This window comes from Sorex araneus, chromosome 2, assembly GCF_027595985.1.
Source record: "Sorex araneus isolate mSorAra2 chromosome 2, mSorAra2.pri, whole genome shotgun sequence".
Classification (NCBI taxonomy): Eukaryota; Metazoa; Chordata; class Mammalia; order Eulipotyphla; family Soricidae; genus Sorex; species Sorex araneus.
Window position 1 is genome coordinate 364,682,260 of NC_073303.1, and position 27,976 is coordinate 364,710,235.

The 27,976-nt window shown below is 45.8% G+C and overlaps 1 protein-coding gene across 1 annotated transcript in view; it reads left to right on the plus strand.

Moving 5' to 3' along the window:
* The window catches only part of WDR7 (WD repeat domain 7), a 344,916-nt gene that overhangs the window by 21,772 nt on the left and 295,168 nt on the right, over positions 1-27,976 (plus strand). The window contains exons 2-9 of the mRNA XM_055125361.1: positions 3,022-3,193; positions 8,505-8,611; positions 10,663-10,741; positions 13,901-14,075; positions 16,784-16,860; positions 17,953-18,072; positions 23,483-23,628; positions 24,458-24,560. Of these exons, the coding sequence (XP_054981336.1) occupies positions 3,035-3,193; positions 8,505-8,611; positions 10,663-10,741; positions 13,901-14,075; positions 16,784-16,860; positions 17,953-18,072; positions 23,483-23,628; positions 24,458-24,560 (966 nt within the window). The 5' untranslated portion in view covers positions 3,022-3,034. The remainder of the gene's footprint in view (positions 1-3,021; positions 3,194-8,504; positions 8,612-10,662; positions 10,742-13,900; positions 14,076-16,783; positions 16,861-17,952; positions 18,073-23,482; positions 23,629-24,457; positions 24,561-27,976) is intronic.

A 27,976-nucleotide genomic window follows, 5' to 3' on the forward strand; every position in this document is an offset into this window, starting at 1 on the left:
TGTTCTTTCCCATTGCCTCAGAGCCAGCCCATCTCCCTGTGGCACATGCATTCCTGAGCTCTGACCCTCTGTGATCTGCGTCTCTGCCAGCCAGGCGGCATGCATTGGACACGAGTCCTCAAATATCTGGAGAAAGCGTTTTCTTTCCAGCTGTCGCCATATTGCGTTCCATGCTGTGAATTTACTTAATCAAGAGAAATCTCTTTGCGGAGCTGAGTTTAAAACTGAACGCTTGATGCCATGGAAAAATGAATTCCCTCCAGGGTCTCTTTCTGAGGGAGTCACTATTGCCTGTGTGTTCAGTGAGGGTCAGAGCAGACCACACTGGTTAACATCAGTGCTTCCTTTCCTTCCCCAGTACCAAGATAGTAAGGTGGCAGCATTTATTGATGTCACGATAGTGAAATGGTGAGCACGACACTAGTTTTAGAATATAAAGTGACCTCACAATCTATTCTATTCTGTTCTGTTCTGTTCTGTTCTATTCTATTCATCTATCAATCTAAAAGTCTATCCCTTTTAGTGGTAGCAAAATAATAACATTTATATTTTTATTTTTTTAATGAGAGGGTAATCAAATGAATGACAGTCATGCATTTGTTTCAAGAATGCCAGGAGCTTAAAGAAAAGACTTTGGGAATGTGACTGGGATGGTAGAGCACAGGGTGTGCATTTTGAGCCTCTGTCATGGTTTGGTCTCCTGAGCACTGCAGGGGGTAGGCCCTTCCCCTCCACCCTACTATCCCGCCCTCTCAAAAAATTTCAGAAAAAAAAAGAAAGAGAAAGGAGATTGTCTTTTCTAGGAATAAGACTGGTTGTCAAACTCGTTTTAGTTTTTTGGGGACACATTGGGTGGTGAGGGCTTACTCCTGACCCTGTGCCCAGGGATCATGCCCTCCTGGGGGGCCATAAGGGTGCTGGGGTTCTAACCCGTGTCGGTGTGTGCAAGGCACGTGCCCTCCTAGCAGTGCTGTCTCTCCCACCCTCCAACTAATTTCTTTCACAGAAAGCAACTATTCTTTTAAGTGTTCCTGAAAATTTTTCAGGGCAGCCTTCAAGGTATACAAGCATAGATACATACTGTTTTATGTCACTTAAAAATCTTGGGCAGAAAAATAAATCACTGCAGTGCCACTTTCTTTGGGTTTCCCATCTGTTAAGCCTACAGGTGACTCTTGCGTCCCCTAAGATCTGGAAGAAACTTCTGTCTTCTCCGGGACCCTCTCTGACTCTCAGGCCTTATTTCCAACTTGTCTGAACTGTAGCCACTGGACGTCTCCTATTAGTGTCATTGTGGTGGGGAACACTCCTGGCGGTGCCTGGCAACCACAGGCCCATTGGTGCATGGGCCCGAAGGGCCAGGTTCCTACCCAGGCACTGTGCAAGCTTTGCCACACTCCCAGCCTCACATTCAGACTCTTCACCAGAAATAAATTTTTTATTATGCACAATTGGGTTTGTTTGTTTGTTTGTTTGTTTATTTATTTATTTATTTATGCCTTTTTTGTGTAACACCCGGAGATGCACAGGGGTTATTACTGGCTCATGCACTCAGAAATTACTCCTGGCCGTGCTCAGGGGACCATATGGGATGCTGGGAATCGAACCCGGGTAGGCCACGTGCAAGGCAAAACGCCCTACCCGCTGTGCTATTGCTCCAGCCCCACACACAATTGGCTTTAAAGAAGTTGTTTCCTTTAAGTTGCAGAATTTATGAGATGTGACCTGGGGATAGAATGCATTTGTCCTTGATATGGTTGACTGAGTTTCTCTCTCTTTGGGGTTTAGCACACTGAGAAACAATCCTGAGATTTTTCTCGGACCTTGCTCTTTCTTACTGGTTTGGAGACTTAAGATTTTGAGACTCACTTGTCATTTTGTGTGGCAAAGGTTCTGACTTGGGCTGTGTGGGTGCTGATTTGCTCCCCATTACTTCTCCTTCCCTTTGGGGCTCCGAGACCCTCAGTCTTTCTGGAAGGGCTGTGAGAGTAGCTCTGCTGTCCTTGTGGGGGCATTGCTGGCGGGTAACTGGGGACGTTGGTGGTGGGAAACGACACTGGTGAAGGGACGGGTGTTGGAACATTGTATGACTGAAACTCAATCATGAACAACTTCGTAACTGTATCTTACTGTGATTCAATTAAAAATTATTATTATTATTTTTATTTTTTTTTTTTTATTTTTTTTTTTTTTTTTTTTTTTTTTGCTTTTTGGGTCACACCTGGCAATGCACAGGGGTTACTCCTGGCTCTGCACTCAGGAATTACCCCTGGCCGTGCTCAGGGGACCATATGGGATGCTGGGATTTGAACCCGGGTCGGCCGCGTGCAAGGCAAACGCCCTACCCGCTGTGCTATCTCTCCAGCCCCTATTATTATTTTTAAAAAGGTAATACTGCTTGATTTGTTGTAATGATTGAAATTTTTTTTTAATTTTTTCTTTTTGGGTCATACCCGGCGATGCATGGGGGTTACTTCTGGCTCTGCACTCAGGAATTACTCCTGGCGGTGCTCAGGGATGCTGGGAATCGAACCCGGGTCAGCCGCGTGTAAGGCAAATGCCCTACCGGCTGTGCTATCACTCCAGCCCCGAGGATTGAAATTTTAATTAGATTACATTTGAGGGGGCTGGAGCGATAGCACAATGGGTAGGGCGTTTGCCTTGCGTGTGGCCGACTGGGGTTTGATTCCTCCATCCCTCTCGGAGAGCCGGGCAAGCTATCGAGAGTATACCTCCCTCTCGGAGAGCCTGGCTAGCTACCCATGGTGTATTCGATATGCCAAAAACAGTAACAACAAATCTCACAATGGAGACGTTACTGGCACCCGCTTGAGCAACTCGAACAATGGGACGACAGTGCTATAGTGCTACATTTGAGTATGTATAATGAGCTTACATACATACATAATGTCCAAAAGAATTTCTCACAGATAGGAAGTTCAAGTTGACTTTAGGATAAAAGTATTTTATGATTTACCAGGAAATATTACAACTCCTGATGTTCTTCTCGTCACATTCCAGGTTTGAAGACACAATGGCAGGAAACAGCCTTGTTCTACCCATCATCCTCTGGGGGCGCAAAGCTCCAACACACTGCATCTCCTCAGTGCTGTTAACAGATGACAGGGCCACCATTGTCACTGGATGCCACGATGGACAGATCTGTCTTTGGGATCTCTCTGAGGACTTGGAAGTGAGTATATCCAATGCCTGGCGCACGGTTAAAATGCAAGAAGCTGACTGGACAGTGGAGGGGGTGAGGTGCTTGCTGGCATCACATGCGACTGACCCAGTTTAGTCCTGCATACGGTCCCTTGCGGACCGAAATAACCTTGAGTCCAGAGTCAGGAGTGGAGCCTGAGCATGCCAGGGACGGCCTCCCAGCCCCTCTTCTCCCTCCTGCTTAAATAAAAGAAGCTGCTTAATTGAAAATAATGTGCCCAAAAAGTCATCCCAGATAGAGAAAGGAACACCAAGTAAAATGTGATTGGAAATCCCACGCGGGGAGGGAGATGCGTGCTGAAAGTAGACTAGAGACTGAACATGAGGGCCACTCAGTGCCCCTACTGCAAACCACAACACCCAAAAGGAGAGAGAGAGAACAAACTGGAATGCCCTGCCACAGAGGTGGAGTGGGGTGGGGGGATGGGATTGGAGGGTGGGAGGGATACTGGGTTCATGGGTGGTGGAGAATGGACACTGGTGGAGGGATGGGCTCTTGAACATTGCATGAGGGAAAAACAAGCACGAAAATGTGTGAATCTGTAACTGTACCCTCACTGTGACTCACTAATTAAAAAATAAATTAATTAAAAAAATAATAAAAAAGAAAACAACGTACCCTGGAACAATGCTTGGTTCATAATACATTTTTTTTTGTTTTTTTTGTTTTGTTTTGTTTTGTTTTTGGGTCACACCCGGTGATGCACAGGGGTTACTCCTGGCTCTTCACTCAGGAATTACCCTGGCAGTGCTCCGGGGACCATATGGGATGCTGGGATTTGAACCCAGGTCGGCCGTGTGCAAGGCAAACGCCCTACCCGCTGTGCTATCGCTCCAGCCCCCATCATACATTTTTTGCAACTAACATTTTGACTATGATTGCTTTTGGCTGTTTTCAGATCTAGTATCTCCCCTCAGCAGCTTAAGTGTTACATTAATTCGTGGGGTGGGGTGGGGGTTGGGGGTTCCCCAAAAGATTAGTAGACAATGAACCAGTTTTGAATATCTGTGCCTCTACAGTGGATTAAGAAAGCAGAACTTTTATAAAATAGTGTTTGTTTGGGGGTTTTGGGCTACACCCGTCGATGCTCAGGGGTTGCTCCTGGTAGTACTCGGGGCACCATGTGGGATGGCCGGGATCAAACCTAAGTCGGCCGTATGCAAGCCAAACACTCTGCCAACTACACTGAGCCTCCAGCCCTGTCGAGTGTGTTTTGCTGTGTTTGGTCACTCTGCTGGAGCACTCTGTGTCTGCAGACAAGGCGGATCAGAGTGGGAGCACTGATCCCTCCAATTCCATGCTAACCTCCTCGCAGCTTCACTGGGAATGTGTAGGGGAAAAGCAGAAATAGGTGGTGACTATCCGGCTTGTGTAGTTGGCAGAGTTGATTTTTTTTTTTGATTTGGGGGCCACACACAGCAGTGCTCAGGAGCTACTCCTGACTCTGTGCTCAGGGAACATTCCCAGAGGTGCCGGGGGTCCAGGGTTCAATCCTGGGTCGGTTGCTTGCGGTGGAGCATGCATGGCCCTGGAGCAGATAAGACCCGACAAGCAAAGCTGCCCAGAAGTGAAGCCTCGAAAGAGACAGTATCTGGGCAAAATTGGCAGGAACAGGGTGTCAGCATGGGGTGTTCAGCCTGGAGCCTCACTCAACCTCCTAGTCACATGCACCAAAGACACAGAAACTGTTCACGTCATCCTGACCGCAGCATCTAGCCTAGACTGGAGTTGGACTGGGCAGAGCAGGGAAGAAAGGCGATAGGCAAATAACTCTCTCCTGAGCCGAGACCCTCCCTGAAACATGTGTGTGCTTGGCAGTAAAGGGGACAGTCACTGGCTGCTCCCAGGGGGTGTTTCTCTCCGGGCACCCGTCACCCTTCGCTTCACGTCTGTCTGGACCCGGTGCACAGTGTGTCCGGGCTTGTTGGGGAAAACTGTTCCCAACAACTTGCCAGACAGGTGTCTTTACCTGTGTGCTGTCTCTTCAGTCCAAGAAGGTTGATTCTTTAATTTTTGGGGGGTAACAAACAGCTTTATTAAGATGTACTTTACATGTACAAGAGTCACCCATTTTAAGGTATAAAATTGAATATAGGTTGCTATTCTGGGCATTTCATATAAATGAAATAATTTAATATGTGATTCCCTTATGGCTGGATTTTCCACTTAGCCAAGTGTTTCAGGGTTCTTATTGTAGCGTGTTTCATATTTCATTCTTTTCCTGGCCAAGTATGATTGCATTGCATGGGTCGATCATATGTTACTTTTTTTTTTTTTTTTTTTTTTGCTTTTTGGGTCACACCCGGCGATGCACAGGGGTTACTCCTGGCTCTGCACTCAGGAATTACCCCTGGCGGTGCTCAGAGGACCATATGGGATGCTGGGATTCGAACCTGGGTCGGCCGCGTGCAAGGCAAATACCCGCTGTGCTATTGCTCCAGCCCCATATGTTACTTCTTACTATAGTTGATAGACATTTTTTTTTCACCTTTGGTAGTCACCTTTGAATAATGCTGCTGTGAACATTTTCAAATGAGATATATATTTTGATTGATCTTAGGTATACACTTAAAGAGTGAAACTGCTAGTACTGGAAAAATGATCCACAGACTTGGGTGATGCTTTAGGCTGGGAGCGTACAGATCGGGAAATGAGGTTGTAGAATGTGATGTGCCTTCAGAGCTGTAGCCGACTACATATGAGTCAGCAGCATGGAGACGGGGGGATTCATTATGTTTTATTGAATGATTGCCAAGTGATAGGGCTTGCCTGTGAGATTTTTGTTGTTGTTGTTAGACTATACCGGTGGTAATCAGGGGCTTCTTGGCTCTGTGCCCAAAGGTCACTTCAGGAGGTGCTCAGGGCGTCATATGTGGTGCTGTGGAGCAAACCAGAGTTGGCCATGAGCAAGACAAATGTCTTAACCCCTCTACTATTGAGAGTTTTTCTCCTCCTTCCTTCCTTCCTTCCTTCCTTCCTTCCTTCCTTCCTTCCTTCCTTCCTTCCTTTTGTTCTTTCTTTCTCTCGCTCTCCTTCCTTTCTTCTTTCTTTCTTTCTTTCTTTCTTTCTTTCTTTCTTTCTTTCTTTCTTTCTTTCTTTCTTTCTTTCTTTCTTTCTTTCTTTCTTTCTTTCTTTCTTTCTTTCTCTCTCTCCCTCCCTCCCTCCTTTTTTCCTTCCTTCCTTCCTTCCTTCCTTCCTTCCTTCCTTCCTTCCTTCCTTCCTTCCTTCCTTCCTTCCTTCCTTCCTTCCTTCCTTCCTTCCTTCCTTCCTTTCTCACTCCCTCCCTCCCTTCTTCCCTCCCTTCCTCCCTTACTTCCTTCCTTTCCTTGGGCCACATCCAACAGTGCTCAGAACTTAGTCCTGACTCTGTTCAGGGATCATCTTGGTGGGCTTTGGAGACTATGTGGGGTGCTGGGGATTAAAACTGGTTTAGTCACATGCAAGGCCAAGCAAGAGTCTGAGCTACTATACTATCTCTCTGGCCCCATAGGGAATTTTTAATCATAAAAGAACATTGTATTTAATTTTTTTTTTTTGCTTTCCATTGAGGTGACCATGTAAGATTTCCCCATTTAGATAATTTTTGTGGTTTTCTAGATAATGGTGGGAATAATATTTGGCTCTAATTTTCTGTTATAGGAAAAATAAAAATTTACTTCAAGAACATATATATTAGAAATAAAGCTAGCCATTTCTAACTTTATTTTCTTGGAAAAAATGGAAAGAATTTGTCAAAAGCAACTTTTCCTCAATGAGAGAGTATGGAATATCATTCTAGAGGTGGGCTGGATGCATGAGAAGGTTTTTCTAGCCCTGTTCGAATCATAGAAATTCATTTTAAATTTTCTCATGGTACTGTGCAACAGATGGCCAAGATGAATTTGATTTGAAAAATCTTTCACGTTTTCACATTAGAATTATAGCACACTCTCCATGCTTTTTTCTGTGCAACATTAACTTTGGAACAATTTTGCTCTCCTAACGAATCAGGATAAATTGTTTGCAAGATGGACACCACTGAGTGAACTGAAGGCGTTTTTAAAGGTCTCGTCTATGGTTTAAGTGATGTTATTAGTATTTGATTTGGGCCACACTTGGCGATGCTCGGGCTGACTCCTGGCTCTATGGTCGGGGATCACTCCTCATGGGCTCTGGGCGGCCATACGGGATGTCCAGGATGGAACCTGGGTTGACCATGTGCAAGGCAAGCGCCCACCCCGCTCTGCTGTGGCTCTGGCCCCACTGCCCCCTATTTTTTTTCCCTTTTGATTGGGAATGTTAAGCTAGAGATCTACCTGTGTGTTCAGATCACTGAAGGTCTTATTCAAAAGCTAGGTGAAAACAGACTTCTTGGTTATTTTGCAATATTATTGCCCAGAGATCCTCAGGGGCTGGTCTCCCTGGTGCTTTGGGGCAGCTCCTGGTGCACTGCCGGGGGTTGCTTCCCGTGGTGCGTAGGGGGCCAGGCGGTGCCCGGACTTTGAGCCTGGCCTCTGGTGGAACATGTGTTTATGCCTTTTGTGCTGCCACCATGTCCTGAGAGCAGCTTCCGTCCACGCAAATTTACCCTCTTCCCTGGCTTGTCCTGACCCTGTAGCTTAGAGCTTCAAATTGCCACGGCTTGAATTTTCCCTGTTGCTCTCCCGTCTATTGGGCGGGGAGCTTGTCCTGCCGGGTTGGGGGGGGGGTGGTGGTGCAGACCTCGGGACTGCTTGGTAGGGCGACCGTGAGCCGTGAGTCGGTGGGATTTGTGTTTTTTTTTTTTTTTTCGCTATTTTTGGGTGAGGGGTCACACCCAGCAATGCTCAGGGGTCACTCCTGGCTTTGCACTCAGGAATTACCCCTGGCCGTGCTCAGGGGACCATATGGGATGCTGGGAATCAATCCGGGTCGGCTGGGTGCAAGGCAAACGCCCTACCCGCTGTGCTATCACTCCAGCCCCGGGATTTGTGGTTTTGTTGCTGTTATTTTTTATAGTTCTTCTCAAAACTATAGTAATATATTTATATCAAACATTTACTGTGATTTCTAAAGATTAATTTTTAAAACCCCGGTACTGGGCTGGAGCGATGATAATGCAGCTGCTAGGGCGTTTGGCTTGTCTGCGGCCGACCTGGTTCTTTCCCTGACCCAGCACGGTTCCCTGAGACCCTCCGGAGTGATCCCTGAGCACAGAGCCTGGAGTGAGTCCTGAGCACTGCCAGGTGTGGATCCAGAGCAACGCAAACAAAAATAAACCCTCAAACCTCACAAAAGCCAATATGTATATATTTTTTTCCAGGTTAATCCCCGAGCATTGCTGTTTGGTCATACCGCTTCAATCACTTGTTTGTCTAAAGCTTGCGCTTCTGGTGAGAAACAGTATATTGTCAGTGCATCTGAAAGTGGGTAAGTATTTTCTTTTTCATGTTCCCCTCCTCATCTGTCTTTATTTCAAATGCTACTGGTGTATTAGTAAGTAGCACTGTAGCACTGTAGCACTGTCCTCCCGTTGTTCATCAGTTTGCTCGAGTGGGCACCAGTAACGTCTCCATTGTGAGACTTGTTACTGTTTTTGGCATATTGAATACGCCATGGGGAGCTTGCCAGGCTCTGCCATGCATGTGGGATACTCTTGATAGATTGCCGGGCTCTCCGAGAGGGATGGAGGAATTGAACCTGGGTCGACTGCGTGCAAGGCAAACGCCCTACCCGTTTTGTTATTGCTCCAGCCTGTATTAGTAAGTATTTTTTTTAGTAGTAAGTAGAGTATTTTTTTAAATTAGTAAGTATTTTTTTAAACTTATGGAGTATCTTTCCAATTAAGTACTTAGGTTGTCCCAATCTAAAGAATAATTTAAATATTTTAAATTATTTTAGACTTTTAGAATTTTAAGTGATTTTTTCCTTTTTATAGTGCATTGTTTTTTTTATTTATAATCAATTCCTTGTTTTGCCTTTGAGAAACCCTTTAATACTATGAAAGTGGAATGATGGCTATTGATCATCATGGCAGTTTTTGGCAGACAGCTTTGTGAGTTTTAAGAAATGAGAATGAGGGGCCAGAGCAATAGCACAGCAGGTAGGGCGTTTGCCTTGCACGAGGCCGACCCAGTTCCATCCCCGGCATCCCATATGGTCCCCCAAGCACCGCCAGGAGTAATTCCTGAGTGCAAAGCCAGGAGTAACCCCTGAGCATTGCTGGGTGTGACCCAAAAAGCAAAAAAAAAAAAAAAAAAGAAATGGGAATGATGCTGAGTTACCCTAACTTTAGGAGGTGGAGCCGTGCAAAAACCTACCAACACTGTATTGCTCTATGTTGGCCCACTGCTACGGCTGCGGATTCTGCTGCATTCAGAATACAATTTACCAAGGTTGGAGAGAGCTGGACAGATACTGTAGGATCCAATGTCAGGCATTTGTAGAACTTTTTTTGAAATTAGGAAATTCGTATATTTATACACTTTCCTACTGAAGAGAGTTTGGGGAACTGGAATAGAATGATTTTAAAAGATATCTCCTCCGTTCTCTGTCATTTATGAATTTGAGAAGAAATCTGCATTTCCAGAACAAGTAGAAAAAGAATCAGATACCAAGATTGTTTCTTTTGGTTAATTAATATTTGTATTAGAACATATATTCTAAATAGATTGGTTTGAAAAAGATCATTTTATACCATGTGAGATATATGGTATGGAATGATTTTTTTCAAAACAATCTATTTAGAATATTTAGAAAGGGCATCTTAAAACCCTAATCATACCAGACTCATGGTTTGTCGACTTTAATTTTTAATTTGACATTGCTAATTTTTCTGGTTGTGTAATAGCCAGTGGAAAGTTCCAGTGGCTTTAATTAAGAGTTTATAGGGCTGAGAAGAGAGCTCAGTAAGTTGCACTGAGCTAAGTGCTTTGCATGCAGGAACCCTGGCTTCGAACCCTGGTACCACCTGGTCCTCTGCGCACCGAGTAGCGAGTAGCCCCTAAGTGCTGCTGGGTATGGTACAACACCCCCACCTCCCAACCAAAGAAAAGAAGAGTGCCATGTCCTTTTAGGTTCTATTTTCATCACTTGCTCCTCAATCACCTCGTGGGACTCTGCCCTGTTCTGTTACAGTCCTTTGAAGTTGGAGGTGCATTGAATAGCCAATATCTGAGAAGGGAGAAAGAGAATCCTGTAGGGCCTCAGAGCAGTTCTTGCTGGAACCGTTTACTTGAATTCCACCTCCCGAGAGGGAGCCAGGAAAGGCCGTGTCACCCCGAGCCTGCAGAGAGTTCAGACCCAGTGGGGTGGGGGGAGGGGCAGGGCAGGGGAAAGATGGAATGGTGGGCGCGGGGCCCAGAATGCCGAATAGCACCCAGACTGTGCCTGTATTTTTCTATTAGAAGATGAATTTTTAACCTCCATGACCAAGTTGAATATAAAATGAACCATTTTTTTTGTTTATTTGTTTTTTATAGAGAGATGTGTCTCTGGGATGTGAGTGACGGCAGATGTATTGAATTTACGAAGCTCGCCTGCACACACACTGGCATACAGGTTAGTATCTGTAAGTGAGGTCAGCACTGCTTATTGTAGTATGCAATTTGAAACAGAGGAGCCTATGTCTGTGGATGTATATATATATATATATATATATATATATACACATATATAAATATACATATTATTTTTTAATACTAAGACATAATTTTTATTTTTTGTGCCAGGCCCAGCAGTGTTCAGGGGTTCCTCCTGGCTGTGCCCTCGGGGAGCACTCCTGCTGGGCTTGGGGGAGCATATGGGGTGCCAGGGATTGAGCCCAAGCTAGCTGTGTGCAAGGCAGACATCTTACTTGCTGTTCTGTTGCTCCCACCCCTGTGCTTTTTGACTCACACTGGTGTTCTTTCTTGCTCTCTCATAATTTTCAAGCTCTTTCTCCTTCAATTTGAGGCTGTGAAGATGAGGGTATATAGAGCACACTATTGTCTGTGGGGAAAGGAAAGGGAAGCGAACTCACGTTTATTGAGCCAGTATTCTGTACAGACATTGCGAGTATGGTGTGTCCTTTAGTCCTCCCACCTCGTCCATGAGAAATAGGAATTTGTTGTTTTACATAACCGGTGTGCTGAGCTGATAATGTCTTAGTTTTCTCGGTGTCCTTTTTTTCCTCTCAAAGAACCAGCTATTGGTTTCTTTGATCTTTTGGACTGGTTTTCTTTGTTTCCCCTTTTTGAGTCTTTATGCGATCTGAAGAGAAACCAGAGTATATCTCCTGTACTATTTTCTGGCCTCAATAAAGCAATTTTTTAGCTCTTTGTTTCTATGAGGGAAAGTGTTTTCTGCTGCAAGGGGATATGTCAGAATATTTGATTATATAGGTTTCAAAAATAATTTAGTGTTTATGTATACAGCTGGACTGGAGCGATAGCACAGCTGGTAGAGCATTTGCCTTGCACGCGGCCGACCCGGGTTCGATTTTTCCATACCTCTCGGAGAGCCCAGCGAGCTACCGAGAGTATCCCGTCCTCGAGGCAGAGCCTGGGAAGCTCCCTGTGGCATATTTGATATGCCAAAAACAGTAACAACAAGTCTCACGATGGAGACATTACTGGTGCCCGCTCGAGCAAATTGGTGAACAACAGGACAACAGTGCTACAGTGCTACAGTGCTTTTTGGTTCACATCCAGTGATGCATAGGGGTTATACCTGGCTTTGCTCTCAGGAATTAGTCCTGGCGGTGCTCGGGGGACCATATGGGATGCTGGGAATCGAACCCCGGTCGACCGAGTACAAGGTAAACAGCCTACCTGTGCTATCCCTCTAGCCCCTGTTTTTTTTTTTTTTTTTCCAGCTCACTGATTTCTGTCTTAGGTTTCATTGTACCTAGTTTTACAGTGTGTCATGCACCAGAATCCCTGATCATGTCTGTGTGACTCGGGACCGTGTTCTTTGTGTCACATCATTACACTGCCCTCTGTCCAAAGCAAACAGTATCTTTCCTGGGAACCAAAACCCTCTGCTCGGCTTAGAAAAGCAATGAAAATGCATACTGAGGTGCAGGTTTTGGTGTTGGAACATTGTGTGCCTGAAACTCAAACACAAATACAATGTTCCTACACCAGTCCCTTCACTGGTGTCTACTACCTCCACCAATGTGCCAGTTTTGCTGCCCTCTGTGGTAGCACATTTCCCTACACACACACCCACACCCACACCCACCATATATATATATATATATATATATGTATATATATTTTTTTATCTAAAGGGACTATATTACTTTCTATCATAGGATGAATACTCAGGTTTATAAAGAGAAGAGGGTGATAAAGTCACGTTCCTTCATTACCTTTCCAGCCCAGTGGCTCCGAGCAGGTTTTGTGTGCAGGAGGCCTGGGTTGGAGCGTCAGCACCACCTGGTTGCTGGGCACTGCCAGGAGTGACCTTGAACACGGAGCTGAAAGTGGCCCCTAACAAGCCAGATGTGTCCAAATACAGCAATGAAAAACATTCTAGTGAAAGAAAAGCAATATATTGATGTTTTCAACTCATTGGGTTTAAGGGTTGGCTTTATTGGGCTCCGAAAGCAGAGTTCAGGAGTGTGGGACAGCCTGGACTCCGGTACTTGGCAACCCGCTCCTGTGTGGAATGGTCACAGGGTTGCCCAGCAGGCTCGCTTCCTCGCCCTCCTGGGGTTGACAAAAGGCACAATCCCTTTGGAGGGAGTATTCTGTATGTTCCTTGCTTTCATTTTTTTCTGTTTTGGTTTTGTTTTGTACTTTGATTTTTGGGCCATACATGGCAATGCTCAGGGGTTGTTCCTGGCTTGCAGTCAGGACTCACTCGTGTTGGTACTCTGGGGACCATCTGGGGTGCTGGGGATCAGACCCAGATTGGTCGCATGCAAGGCGAGCGCCCTCCCCACTGTCTTACAGCTCTAGCCCCCCTTTTCATCTTCTACGAGTTCTCCAGGGGAATCAGTCCATTAGTCAATTGTTTAGTTTGAGGGGGAGACATATCCTTTGATTATGCTGTTGGTTTTGTTTTCCTAGTTACTCTTCCTCTGCTTTTCAGTTCATAGAGCCCCATCATAAGCTTTTAAGTGATTTTGACATGAGTAACATAGAGATCATGATAATTTTGGTTGTTCCTATTATTTTTTTCTACAAGATGTAATTGTGTAGTATGGGAATGGTTTGCACAGTTGTCTCATACTTTTGTCTGAAAGAAGATATTTAATCAGAGTTTATTTGCATTATATGCTTCGGTATTAGTCATTACCTATACAGGTTTTTTTTGTTCATAGCTCATAATTATAAGGCTGTTTTCACTTCTTCCCATTCATCTAAAATTCAAAAAAGTTTGGAACCACTTGAGCTTTCCTTCTGATTTGATTGTGATTTTATTCAGATGCCTTAGTCCTGTTGTAGGCAATGCAGAACCAAATCAGGAAGTATCATGAGTTCTGTCCCCACATAATGCAAAACTGCAGGTAAACAGAAAGGAAAAAGAATAACGGTTGTTCTATACTTTGAAATACTAGAATTTGATGTTTATGTATGTGATATGCTTGCACACATAACCTAATACACGCCTGAAAATAACCTAATACACGTCAGAAAATTTATTGATTTGTGAGAATATCATGATCAGCCTGATGAAGGCTTCTGAATCAACTATCGAAGGGAGAATATTTAGAACTATTTCTTGTTTCAGTTCTACCAGTTCTCTGTTGGGAGTCAGCGAGAAGGGAGGCTTTTATGCCACGGCCATTACCCTGAAATCCTCGTGGTGGATGCCACCAGCCTGGAGGTGTTATACTCCTTGGTATCGAAGATTTCTCCAGACTGGATCAGCTCCATGAGCATCATCCGCTCCCACCGGACACAAGGTCAGGGCACGGTGCTGCTGAGGGACTCATGCTATCACCTAATTTGGCCTTAAACACTAAGTTCTCTGGTATATCACTGATTAACACGGTTATATTCTCCTGCTGAGAACTGCAAGCCTTACAGGCTGTCTACCTTCATAAAGGTATCTTTGAGTTCCTATTTACGGTGTTGGGCTGAGAGATAGTACACCTGGGTGTCTAGCCTTGTGGCTGGAGCAGTTTCAGTCCCCAGAGCCCCACCAGGCGAGATCTCTGAGTGCAGAGCCAGGTAAGCTCCAAGTGAAAGGATTTCAGGTGTGGCGTATTTTCTGAGGTGGAGGAAGAATTGCTTCACCTTTTGGAGGCATGGTAAGAGGAACCACAGGTTCATCTGCATGTTTCTGGGCTCTTGTTTTGTCACTTGCGTCAGAGATGTGGCAGTTTCCATTTTCTGTGGCAGTTCTGAGATGGGAGATTGTCTGCAGTTACGTTTGATGGATGTAGCTGGCAGGTGCTTGGTAGTGGTTGATGCTTAATTATTACCTCTCCTCCTTTCTGGTAATTTTCAACAGACATGAGAGCAAAAATGAAGATAGTTCAGGAAAAGAGCAAGAGCTAGTGTTAATGGGCTTGCTCTTTTCCTTCTCCAGGAAGCTCCTTCTGCTGAAGTTCTCTGTGTGGAGTGGCGTGTCGAAGAAGGCTGGGTTGCATGTTCTAGGTGGTCACAAGCTCATGACTCCCTTGTTCACTGCTAGTTTTCCTTATAATCCAGTGCTTCTTTAAGAAAGAACTGTTTTTGTGACAGGCTCTGCACTCAGGAATTTCTCCAGGCAGTGCTCAGGGACCATATGGGATGCTGGGGCTCCAGCCCGAGTCAGCTGTGTGCAAGGCAAATGCCCCACCCGCTGTACTATAGCTCTGGCCCCAGGTTGCGTATTTTCTTTTTTTTTTTTTAGTTTGCTTTTTGGGTCACACCTGGCGATGCACAGGGGTTACTCCTGGCTCTGCACTCAAGAATTACCCCTGGCCGTGCTCAGGGGACCATATGGGATGCTGGGATTTGAATCCGGGTCGGCCACGTGCAAGGCAAACGCCCTACCCACTGTGCTATCTCTCCAGCCCCTTCTTTTCATTTTTCATTCTTTCTTTTTTTTTTTTTTTTTTTGCTTTTTGGGTCACACCCGATGATGCACAGGGGTCACTCCCGGTTCTGCACTCAGGAATTATCCCTGGTGGTGCTCAGGGGACCATATGGGATGCTGGGAATCGAACCCGGGTCGGCCGTGTGCAAGGCAAACGCCCTACCCGCTGTGCTATTACTCTAGCCCCTAGGTTGCGTATTTTCAATATGAATGCTTTTTTCACCCGTGAGTCAACACTTTGGTTGGACTGGACAGGTTGTCTGACAAAGTGTAACAATGTGTGCTTCGTGTACCCTTAAATATTTCCAGCTCATACTGTTGATAAACTGGCAGCATTATTTATTTCTTAGGTTTCAGTGCTCAAGGGTCACTTCTGACTCTGCTCAGAGCTCACTGTGGTGCTGCTGATTGTATCTGGTTTGTCTGTGTGCAAGGCAGTGCCTGCTGGACCGTCTCTCTGGCTCTTGCAGCCCATTTTATTTATCTATTTGTTTTGGGGCCATACTTAGCCATGCTCAGAACTTACTCTGGGCTCCGTGCTCAGGGATCACTTATGGTGGTGTTCAGGAGACCCTGGGGGTGCCAGGGATGGAATCCAGGTCTGCCTCATGCATGAGAGCAAACATCTTACCTGCTGTGCTGTCTCTTCGCCCCCTTAAAAAAGCCTGATTTTAATCTCTTTTCCATTTCCTACTTTGTGGGTATTTGAGAATTTTCAGTAGATTGGGATGCCACACTTTCCTGTTAGTCACTGCTATCTGGGGTCCTTAGAGCCTCTCTGTAGACAGGGCTCATGGACTTACAGTCTGTGTGCTCTGGTACCCATCACTGCTGACGGGCCTGTGAAATAGAATCAGGTTATTTCTTTCAGGGCCCAGAGAGATAGTCCAGTGCGTAGGGCACTTGCCTTGTGGGCATCTCACCCCTGTTTATTCTCCAGCACCTTGTACAGTCACCTGAGCCCCAGGAGTGACTCCTGAGCACAGAGCCAGGAGTGCCCCCTCACTTTTTTTTTTTTTTGCTTGCAGATAGCAAGTAACTCTTCTTCATAATAGTCTTCTTCTTCATTTTTATTAGTGAGCTGGTGCGCTACCTGTTTAAACTTCACGGTGACTTACTAAGGTGGCTACCACCATTGGTCATTCATATTTACTTAGAGAAGCCAGTTGATAGGCCCGTTTTCCACAGCGCAGTGGCCGAGGAGTGAGGAAAATGTGATTTCGCACAGCTCACGCTTGCCCTTTGTTGGACAGCCCTTCCTTGCTCTCGCCTCTGTCTCTGCCACTGCGGCCACTGCCCTGAAGCCTGGGAGCCCGGCATCTCCCCTGACTGCCGGCTGAAGTGTGTGGGCGGCAGACCCAGGGGCAGGCAGGGAAGGTGGGAAGGGAGGACTCTGGTGCCTTCAAGGAATGAAGTTTGCCTGTTGGGGGGAGAATAGTCACGGTTGTGGGTTTGATGATGAGAGATTAAAAAAAAAAATTACGCAGAGGTAGCAACAGGTTCCCAAAGGTCTGGTCTGTTTCATGAGTTTACTTCTAGAAGGAAAGTGTTTTGACATTGGTAACCTTTGGCTTCTTCTCTGCCTAGAGGACACGGTGGTAGCCCTCTCGGTGACGGGCATCCTGAAGGTATGGATTGTCACCTCCGAAGTCAGTGGCATGCAGGTGAGACAAGTGTGCATGTGTGGGGATAATGTTTTCATTCTCAGGAGTTTTAGAACTCATATGGCCTCTCCTTTTTTTTTTCCTTAAAAAGGAAGAAAATGTTATTGTTGATACCATAAAGACCAGTCTTTAGTATAGTGTCTCTGTAAGTGAATTATCTTGTCCATTTTTTTTTTTTGAGGGGAGTTTGCTAGCAGGACTGGGGGATGGGAGTACCAGGTGCCCAACAGTGCTCAGGTGGTCGCTTGGTTCTGGGTATTGAACCCACGGCCTAGTGCATGCTCAGGTCACTCTCCCTTCCACTCTTTTTTTGTTGTTGTTGTTGTTTTGGGTCACACCTAGTGATGCACAGGGGTTACTCCTAGCTCATGCACTCAGGACTCACTCCTGGTGGTTCATGGGGGACCATATGGGATGCTGGGAATCGAACCTGGGTTGGCCATGTGCAAGGCAAACGCCCTACCTGCTGTGCTATGGCTCCAGCCCCTCCCTTCCACTTTTGATGACAGACGTCTGCCTGTCCTTGACAAACAGTGCACAGGATTTGAGGTGGAGAAGCTCAGATGCTTCCTCAGCAGCTTATGTGCAAGTGGGAAGGTGGTTTCCTTGAGGGGACCAGAGGAGCAGGTCCCCACAGAGAGTATCTGAAACCCATCTTCCGGTTCTGGTCTTTGGACTTGAGCTCCTTGTTACTTTCTCTGACTGAGGAAATTCAATGTTCGGTCAGGGTTTATGGTGATGTCCTCAATGGCGGGATCTGGGAATGGGAAATTGACTTGTTCTTTCAAACGTGCAAACACGTAGAGGTGCGAGAGCTCAACCAGGCTCAAGCTTGCATTATCTGTCGCTGCTCCGGTGGTGACGCTTTGACTCTCACCAGCTCCTTAATCTGGAGGAGCTGTGTGCAGACACTGCGCCCAGATGCTTGCAAGGGAAGCCCCTGCTCCGTACCGCTGGGTTCTCCCCTGACAGGCGGGACAGCATGAGCCTGTCACATAGAGCCTTTATTTTTCTTGTTCTTTTTATCACATATGACCATACATATTGAAAAGCAAGCCATTCTAAGATTTCTTTCATTCTCTCTCTTTTCAGGACACTGAGCCAATATTTGAGGAGGAATCAAAACCAATTTATTGTCAGAATTGCCAAAGCATCTCTTTCTGTGCATTCACGCAAAGATCCCTTTTGGTTGTGTGCTCCAAATATTGGAGGGTAAGGTAACTTAATGAGTATGTTCAAAGCTGTATGTTTCAAGGGCCAGGGGGATTGTCCATAGCTGGAAGACTGCTTCATGAGTGGAGGGGAGAAGGCAGATGGAATAGAGAAGGGATCACTAAGAAAATGATGGCTGGAGGAACCAGTTGTGGTGGGAGATGTGTGCCGAAAGTAGATAATGGACCAAACATGATGACCTCTCAGTGTCTGTGTTGCAAGCCGTAAGGCCCCAAAGTAGAGAGAGAGTATGGGGAATATTGTCTGCCATGGAGGCAGGGGGAGGGTGGGAAAGGGGGGGTATACTCGGGATATTGGTGGTGGGGAATGTGCACTGGTGGAGGGATGGGTGTTTGATCATTGTGAGATTGTAACCCAAACACGAAAGCTTGTAACTATCTCACGGTGATTCAATAAAATTAAAAAAAATAGAAAAAAAAAAACTAAAACAAAAACCGAAGCTGTATGTTTTTCCCTTTCGATGTAACTTTATCAGCTGGCCAAGGATAACTGCCAAAAACAGCCTGGGGGTGAGGTGGGTCGCAAAAACATCTCACCATTGGGAATTCGTATGTGATTTGGTATTGTATTTGTGTTGACTTTTGCCATAGACAGTTGTCTTTTATGGTTGATCGGTGACTCAGCTAATGATTGTTATCTGATGACCTTAGTTTTGCTTTGGTCAGTATCTTGTCAGTCAAGCTGTGGTACAGTGGGCATCTCTGCGTAGGTTGTTGTTTTCCCGGTGGAGCTGGGAGATCTTCGCCCTCATTTTATTTTATTTTTTTAAATTTTATTATATTGAATCACCGTGAAAAAAAAATACAAAGCTTTCAGGTATAAGTCTCAGTCATATAATGATTGAAACCCCATCCCTTAACCTGTGCATATTTTCCACCACCAAGGACCCCAATATACCCCCCTCCCACCCAGCCCCCACCTAAGTAGCTAATGATCTTCATTTTATTCTCTATACTCTGAATACATTCAATATTTAGATGAGAACTCAAATTATTGTTTGGAATTTTCTCCCAACAATCAGGCCTGCTGAAAAGGCATCATTTAAAAATCTCTTTTCATTGTTGAGAATGAAGATTCTATTCTTTTGGATTTCTGATATTTCAGTTCAGTTCACAGTCTAGATGCATTTCTGTAAGAAGCTGCTCTGGGTGCCAAAATGGGTTAGAAGACCTCTTGGATCATAGTCTGTAGGAGCAGAGGGTCTGTTTCGAGAGCAGCAGCTCCGGATCTTATCTGGGCCGAGGGCGTGCCGGTACCACCCCCATCCCATGATCACCTACGAGCCACAACATTGCAAAGTTCCTACCTCTGGGTGGAAGTCTTAGGGGGTGGCTCTCGCCATGTGGACGATGCTGCCGCCGCCATTTTCTGCACAGAAAAACAGGGTGGAGAGGGAAAATCCCTCCCCGGGCGGCACATAGTCGTAGTACAGCTCACAGTCTAGATGCATGTCTGTAGGAAGCCGCTCTGGGTGCCAAAATGGGTTAGAAGACCTCTTGGATCACAGTCTTTAGGAGCAGAGGGTCTCCATTTTATTTTATTTCACTGTATCACTGTATCACTGTCATCCCGTTACTCATCGATTTGCTTGAGCGGGTGCCAGTGACGTCTCCATTGTGAGACTTACTGTTAATGTTTTTGGCATATCGAATAATACGCTATGGGGAGCTCGCCAGGTTCTGCCGTGTGGGTGGGATACTCTCGGTAGCTTGCCAGGCTCTCCAAGAGGGATGAAGGAATTGAACCCAGGTCGGCCACGTGCAAGGCAAACGCCCTACCCGCTGTGCTATTGTTCCAGCGACAACAAATTATTTTATTTAATTAAAAAAGTATTTTTTAAATGAAAACACCCTGATTTATGAAGTTGTTCATAACACAGTTGTTTCCGGCATCTAGTGTTCCAGCACCATCAGCGTGACCTTCCCTCCACCAGTGTCTTCAGTTTCTCTCGAAACCCCAAACTATGCCCTCAGGCACATAACAAATTTACTTTATATTGCTCCTTCCAAAAGTCTTTAAAGAAATGACACATAGAAAGATCAGAAAATCAATCAGTTAGAGCCCATTTGTGATTGCTATATGATTATAACCTACGTAAATATGGGAATTAAAACCATTTAATGCAATATAATAAAATGCCTATTCTCGTTTATGTAAGTTTTCAGCTCTGAAATGTAAAGTATATTGCGCCGTATTTTGCTTCATACTTGGATCTCATCATAGTAGTCATTGGGTACCTGTCCTTAATAATCCTCCCTCACTTTGGGACAAAAGATATATGCAATCTGAAGAGAAACCAGAGTATTAAAGCTTAGAGCCAGAAGTAAACCCTGATCAAGGCTGAGCATGGCCCCAAAACAAAAGGAATGATCAACAAACAAGCAAATCAACTGTGTTGATTATTTCTAGTTTCCCCATTTTTGAATGGGGTTGTTTTATTATTGTTGAGGGTTGTGAGTGCTTTATATATCTTGAATATTAGCCATTTGCCAGATATGAGTGAGAATTTTCTCCTATTTTTATTTAACCATAGTTGTTTTTTGTGTGGGCAAAACGTTTTGATTTTGGAGGGTTATATTAAATGATCTGGAGCGGGGGCTGGAGCGATAGCATAGCGGGTAGGGCGTTTGCCTTGCACGCGGCCGACCCGGGTTCGAATCCCAGCATCCCATATGGTCCCCTGAGCACCGCCAGGAGTAATTCCTGAGTACAAAGCCAGGAGTAACCCCTGTGCATCGCCGGGTGTGACCCAAAAAGCAAAAAAAAAAAAAAAAAATGATCTGGAGCGATAGCACAGTGGGTAAGGCGTTTGCCTTGCACGAGGCCGACCAGGGTTCGATTCCTCCACCCCTCTCAGAGAACCCGGCAAGCTACTGAGAGTATGGAGCCCGCACGGCAGAGCCTGGCAAGCTACCTGTGCGTATTGGATACGCCCAAAACAGTAACAATAAGTCTCTCAATGAGAGACGTTACTGGTGCCCGCTCAAACAAATCGATGAGCAACGGGATGACAGTGACTGACAGTGACTGCTTGTTGCAATACCTGCCTCCTAACGGTGTTACTAAAGTCACTGTCGGAGGATTTACTGAGCCCTTAGGTGCTAGTTGAGCCTACTCTGTTACTGCTTTTTCTCACAAAACTTTGTGGGCTTCTTCTGCCCCGCCCCCCTGTCTAATTTGCTGTGCTCGCTCCGGCTGGGCTGTCAGCACCCTGGTGTTTGGAGGCGTCGTGCCTGTGTGGCCGTGTGCTCCCCGAGCCCGGAACGGGGACGACTCAGTATCTCGGCATCTCTTCCAGATCAGTCGTGGAACTGTGAAGCGGAGGATGTGGGCAGGGGGTGGGCACTGCGCCTCTTGGCACGGCCCAGACCTCGCCCGCCTCCTCCCGAGAAGGCTCCCAAGATCTCAGCACAGAGAAGGGCTTACCTATGTTTTCAACGTTAATGCGGATTTTTTTTTTTTTGGTCTCAATAGTGGGATGTGGATTTGGGTTGTTTTTATTTCAGGTGGATGGGCCCCAAATGGGTCCTGACACCTTTTAATGAACGGTTGCTTGTCTTCTGCTGTGCTTGTGTAACACGTTTGTAATACACTGTCTTACTGGAGTCTGTTTCCGGACCTGCCGTCCATTTATTCATTGATGCTATCTTTTATTTTTCCTAGAGTTGCATCCTTTGTTTTAATAAATAATAAGGCTGGAGCACCTGGTTCCCTTCATCATTCTTTCTCAGACTTAGCTGTTCTTTTAATGTCGGCGCTCTATTAATGATTAATAGGAGAGTAAATCATGGTATATTCGGCGAGGATTTTGTTCTTATTTTAATACTCGGCACAGTTTTATTAGTTTTTCTTTTTCCTTTTATATTTTTGGGGGGCCAGTCATACCTGGCACTGTTCAGGGGCCATTCAGGACTCCGGTGCTTGGGGTCACTCCTGGTGGTGCTGGAGGACCATGTGGCCCTTGCATTGTGTCACACGTGCTGTGGACCTTGAACCCACCTCTCAGCCCCCATTATTTTTCTATAAAGAGAAATAGTATAAAGTCTATGGCTCAGTTTCATGAGGAATTTTCTTTTTTTTGCAATAGAGAATGTACTCTTCTTAAATATTGAAAGTGGTAGAAATTCTGTTAGGCTGGGTGAGACCCGGATCTAGCGGGCTCTTTCACTGGGCCCTAAAGGGTGCTAGAGCCCTTCCTTGCATTGGTTTTCTGTCTGTCCCCTGGGCTGTTAGTCAGGCCTTGCTTGTCTGCCTAATCTCAGGGTCAGGTGTGATAAAGTCCGAAAGGAATGTTTTTGAGGGGTTGCAGGAGTGCCCTGGGGGTGCTCAGGGGCTCCTCCTGGCTCAGTGCTCTGGTTCAGGTGTGCAGTTTTCTTTTTTTTTCTTTTTTTTTTTTTCTTTTTGGGTCACACCCGGCGATGCTCAGGGGTTACTCCTGGCTTTGCACTCAGGAATTACTCCTGGCGGTGCTTGGGGGACCATATGGGATGCCAAGGATCGAACCCGGGTCGGCCGCGTGCAAGGCAAATGCCCTACCCGCTGTGCTATCGCTCCGGCCCCCTGGTGTGCAGTTTTCAGCGTTTGTCTCTGGGCTGCAAGGCAAGTGCCTTAACCCCTGCACTGTCGCTCCAGCCCCTTCAAAGGTGCTTTGTAAACTTATACCTGGAAATGTCAGGTTAGCAGCTTGTGTTGCCGATGACATTTTAAGGGTTTTATTTATTTCTTTGTTTTTTGTTGCCGAGGGCTGAACCAAGTCCTCACGCATGTGAGCTCTGCTTGTACCCCCGACCCACATCCCTGGCTCTCTATTTAACTTTTTGTTTGTTTGGGGCCATACCCCGATGCGCTGAGGTATAACTCTTGGCTCACTGCTTGGGGATCTCTCCTGGCAATTCTCAGGGGACATGCAATGCCAGGCCTGCACGCAAGCCTCCTGTAGAGCATGTGCCGCCTCTCCAGCACTCCCCAGCCCGTTGGCTAAATTTTTTACGCATAAGAATTATTAAATTAAAGAAAAAAGAGGTTTTTTTTTGTTTTTGTTTCTGTTTGTAGTATTTACAATATCAGTAAAATGTTGGTTTCTCATTCCTGGGTGTCCCTGGAGGGAGCCCTGACCCTCCAGGTGAGAAAGGCCCCGGTGTCCTGCCTTTGAGTCAGGGGCTTCCTGCCCACTGGCCCCCCGGGGACTGTGCCCTGCCCACCGCCGCCTTCCTTCTGCTCTGCTCTGGCTGCAACTGACTGGCCACATGCCTGTGACGGAGACGTGTCCTTAGGCTGTTTGTGTGGGCTGAGTGCGTCGCCCGAGGTGGTTTCTGTCCCGGAGATGCAGGTCACTGTAACTGGAATGACATCAGGTGGGCCAGAGTCTGACATTCTCACTCCTTGTTAGGTGTTCGATGCCGGCGACTACTCCCTCCTGTGCTCGGGGCCCAGCGAGGATGGACAGACATGGACGGGAGGTGACTTTGTGTCCGCAGACAAAGTGATCATCTGGACTGAACACGGGCAAAGTTATGTTTACAAGCTACCTGCCAGGTACTCAGTGCAGACAAAGTTAGTGTTTATTTATTTATTTATTTATTTATTTATTTTCGGGGGTGGGGTGGGGGTGGGGAGGGTCAGGAAGCACATTTGGCAGTGCTCAGGGCTCACTCCTGGCTCTGTGCTCAGGGATCATTCCTGACAGGCTCGGGAGACCATATGTGGTACTGGGGATCAAACTGGGTCGGCTGCATGCAAGGCAAGCACCTGACCCCCAGTCCAGCCCCAAAGTTAGTGTCGTAATCAACAACACCCAAAGTTTCCAAGTTTTTAAAGCCTGAAAGTATGAATACGGTTAAAATGTATTTCTCGGAGCTGGAGCCATCTCACAGCGGGTAGGGTGTTTGCCTGGCATGTGGCCGACCTGGGTTCGGTTCCCAGCATCCCATATGGTCCCCTGAGCACCGCCAGGGGTAATTCCTGAGTGCATGAGCAGGAGTAATCCCTGAGCATCACCAGGTGTGACCCAAAAAGAAAAAAAAATGTATTTCTTTAATTTTGGTAAAACACAGATCTTTGAAGTTACGTTTGCAGTTTGAGTGCAGTTGCTTTTTTTTGTTGCAGTGACCAGCGCTGGAACTCAGATTGCATGTCTGAAGCGTGTGCTTCATGGCTGAGCTATATCCCTATCCCCATTTTTACAAAGAACATGGGTGGCTTTTTTTAATTTGAAGCCTGTATTTTTATAACATGAGTTATTTAAATTAGTGGCTACCTTGAAATTACTTTAAAATTCTTATTTTGTCTGTTGTCGAAAAAACGTTCATGATATGCTAAAACATTTCATGTCAGTATTTTGATTGAGTCTTTTTCTTGTTTCCAGTTGCCTTCCTGCGAGTGTCTCATTCCGCAGCGACGTGGGGAAAGCGGTTGAGAATTTGATTCCTCCGGTACAACATCGCCTCTTGGATAGAACAGACAAAGAGGTAAAACTCTTCAGGTATCATTTATAATTGATAGTTAAATTGAAAAAAAATTTACGACTTTGTTTACGTGTGTCTTTTGGTACCTAAGCATGCGAAAGATTCAATGCAATTAGACAGTGCACTCTAATTGTAATGTAATTGCAGTTGTAATATGCGGCAACGTGTTAGATGTTATAAAACATTTTGACATTGTCAATTAGACGAATAATAAAAATTTGCATAGATTAAAGTATAATTTGCCTATAACATAGCACTCATCTATATCATAACATTCATTTTTCTCTAAGGATAAAAATGATGTCTAGTATGTAATGGCAATGACTTTTTTTGATGAAATTCCTATTAATGTGTAAATTTGTTTTTCCTATCATCGAGTTATAAATATAGATGTATAATGTCAGAAGGTCACAGATAGGTGTGCAATGTAAAAAATAGTTCATTATTTGAACTGGCATTGCATTAGCTACCAAAAAGATCACATAGTGACGTAAATCATTAGGCATTAGGAGAGAAGTATAAAAAATGTTTTTCCTATAAAAATAAAATGTTAGGGATTACAGAGATAGTAGAAGGGTTAAAGCAGTTGTTACTTTGCATCCCACTGGTGCCAGTCTTGAATTCCTGGTGAATTCCTGTGATGGCCCACAGACCCCCAGGAGTCGGTCCTGAGCACCGAGTCAGGAGTAGTCCCTGATTATTGTAGTGAGGCCCCAAACCAACCAACAAACAAAAACTAAAATCACACATTTTTTATAAACCTGCTTAATGTTTCAGGTTGTGATGCAGCAGCGCTTTCTACTGGACTTCAGCTTAACTCTCTGGGCAAAAAGAATGCAGCTTTGGGGCCAGAGAGATAGTGCAATGGTTAGGTGCTTGCCTTGCTCGCAGCTGCCCCGGGTTTTATTCCCAGCACCCCATAGCACTACTGAATGTAGCCCCAAGCCCCAAATAAATAATAAATAACTAAAATAAAATCTTGCCGCTTAATTAAAAAAGAATCTTTGGTTTTGGAATTAATGTTTCCTTCACTTATGTTCTGATCATTGAGCTATTGTGACTTTTGCCCTATCTTTATGTGGAGAAATTATAAGGGAAGAGAATGGCTCTTTCCATGAATATTTTAAACCTGCTGGATTTATACTTATTAAATGAAAATTTATACTTCTTAAATTTATACATCTTAAGTTAAAAGCCTCAATAACCTATCCTTGATTTTATTTATTTATCATTATATAAAATTTAAAATTAAAATAATATACCTTTTTTTTAGTTGTATTAACATAAGATACACAGTTACAAAGATGTTCGTGATTGGGTTTCAGTCACACAGTGTTCCAACGTGGGTCCCTTCACCAGTGCACATTTCCCACTCCTCGGTCCCCCAGCTGCCCCTCCCCCACCTGCCTCTATAGCAGGCACTTTTTTCTCTCTCTCTCTCTCATTCCTTTTGGGCGTTATGGCTCACAATACAAATGCTGAAAGGTTATCAAGTACGTCCCTTCACCTCCTTTCAGCACTCAGCTGTTGTCCAGAGTGATCATTTCCAGCTGTCATTGCCATGGTGGTCCCTCCTCTATCCTAACTGCCCGCTGCCCCGACATACTTGTGGAAAGCTTCAAATGGGGGGCAATGCTCCTGGCCCGTTTTTTCTGTTTTTGGGTATTATTCTCATGCTATATATCATATCCCACAAATGAGTGCAGTTTTCTATTCTAAGTAAGACTAAGTAAGTCTCCATTCCTCATGGAGAGCCTGGCAAGCTACCGAGAGTATCCCGCCCGCAGGGCAGAGCCTGGCAAGCTCCCCATGGCATATCCGATATGCCAAAAACAGTAATAACAAGTCTCACAATGGAGATGTTACTGGTGCCCGCTCGAGCAAATCGATAAACAGCAGGACGACAGTGCTACAGTGCTCTTCAACCCAGACCATAAGTTTGAGTGAAAAGGATAACGTGCATGTATGCATATGTTTATAAATATACATGCATGTATATATGTATATATAAGTATAGACCTACTTATATAGTACTTACATAGTACAGTACTTATATAGTACAGAGGGTAAGACGCTTGCATGTGGTGAGCCCCAGTTTGGTCTCTGGCACCACATCCGGTCCCCTGAGCACTGTCAGGAGTGATCCTGAGCACAGAGCTAGGAGTGATCCCTGAGTGTAGCTCAGTGTGGCTCACAAACCAAATACTAAAAGCAAAACCCACATGAATATCAGCTCCCTAATGCATGTCCTTGGATTTGGTTTCGGTTAGGGGCCCCCCGGGCGGTGCTCAGGGCCTCCTCCTGACTGCACTCGGGGCTCACTCCTGGAGAGGCCCGGGAGCCCTGCTCAGTGCCGGGGTCTACCCCGGGCGAGCATGCGCACGGCGGGCGCCCTACCCCAGACCTGTCTCCCAGGCGCCCGGCACTCCGTTTTGTGGTGCTCAGACGCACATTTCCGGCGGTGGTGCCCCCGTTGTCACCGACAGCAGAGCAGCCAGGGCCAAGCAGGAGGGTTTCAGGGTTGCGCCCCGTGCAGGTGGCACTTGAGACCGGAAGCTCGCCCGGCGGGCGCTAGGTAGCCCTGTGCTGCCTCTCCGGCCCGTTTCTCATGTTTTAAGGAAATCACCGAAGGCTCTAGTTTCCTAGTGGGAACACTGTTGCAAAAATGCAGTGCGCGGCCGGATTGTGGCCCAGTGTAGAGCCCGTGGACTCCTGCCATCACGAGGCAACGCAAAACAGCAGCGCGCTGACGCCTAGCTCCTTCCGTGCCCGCCCCGTTAACGAACAAACGTCCACAGATACCCCAGTAAACATCTTTCGCTTCTCGCGGTGTATAGCCAACCTCCCAGACTAGGTTCCTGTTGACTACGTAAGATGTTCAACTACTCTTGTTGAGAAAAAGAAAACCAATTAAAACAGTTCTCTAGTTGCTTTCAAGGTTTTGCTGTTGTTGTTATTTTGCTTTTGGAATTAGTGCTTCCTTTACTTCCGTTCTAAGCATTAAAACCGGAAGTGTTCAGGTTCTGGCTCTGTGCTCAGGAGTGACCCCCGGAGGTGCCCAGGGAACCTTGCAATGCCGGAACACAAAGTAGGCTTGGTGGCAGGGCTGGAGTCATTGTGCAGTGGGCAGGGCGCTTGCCTTGCAAGCAGCCAACCTGGGTTGGATCCCCGGCCTCCCATATAGTCCCAGAACTCACCAGGAGTGATCCCTGAGCACTGCTGGGTGTGGCCCCCAAACAAAAGCAACAAAGTAGGGTTAGTTGGATGCAGGCAAGTGCTATGTTGCTGGAACACCCTTTTGACTTTTAAGTAGAGACTCTTGTTTTTGGTAGAGTGTTTTGTGTATTAATTATTATTATTATTATTTGCCTTTTGGGTCACACCCAGCAATGCTCAGGGGTTACTCCTGGCTCTGCACT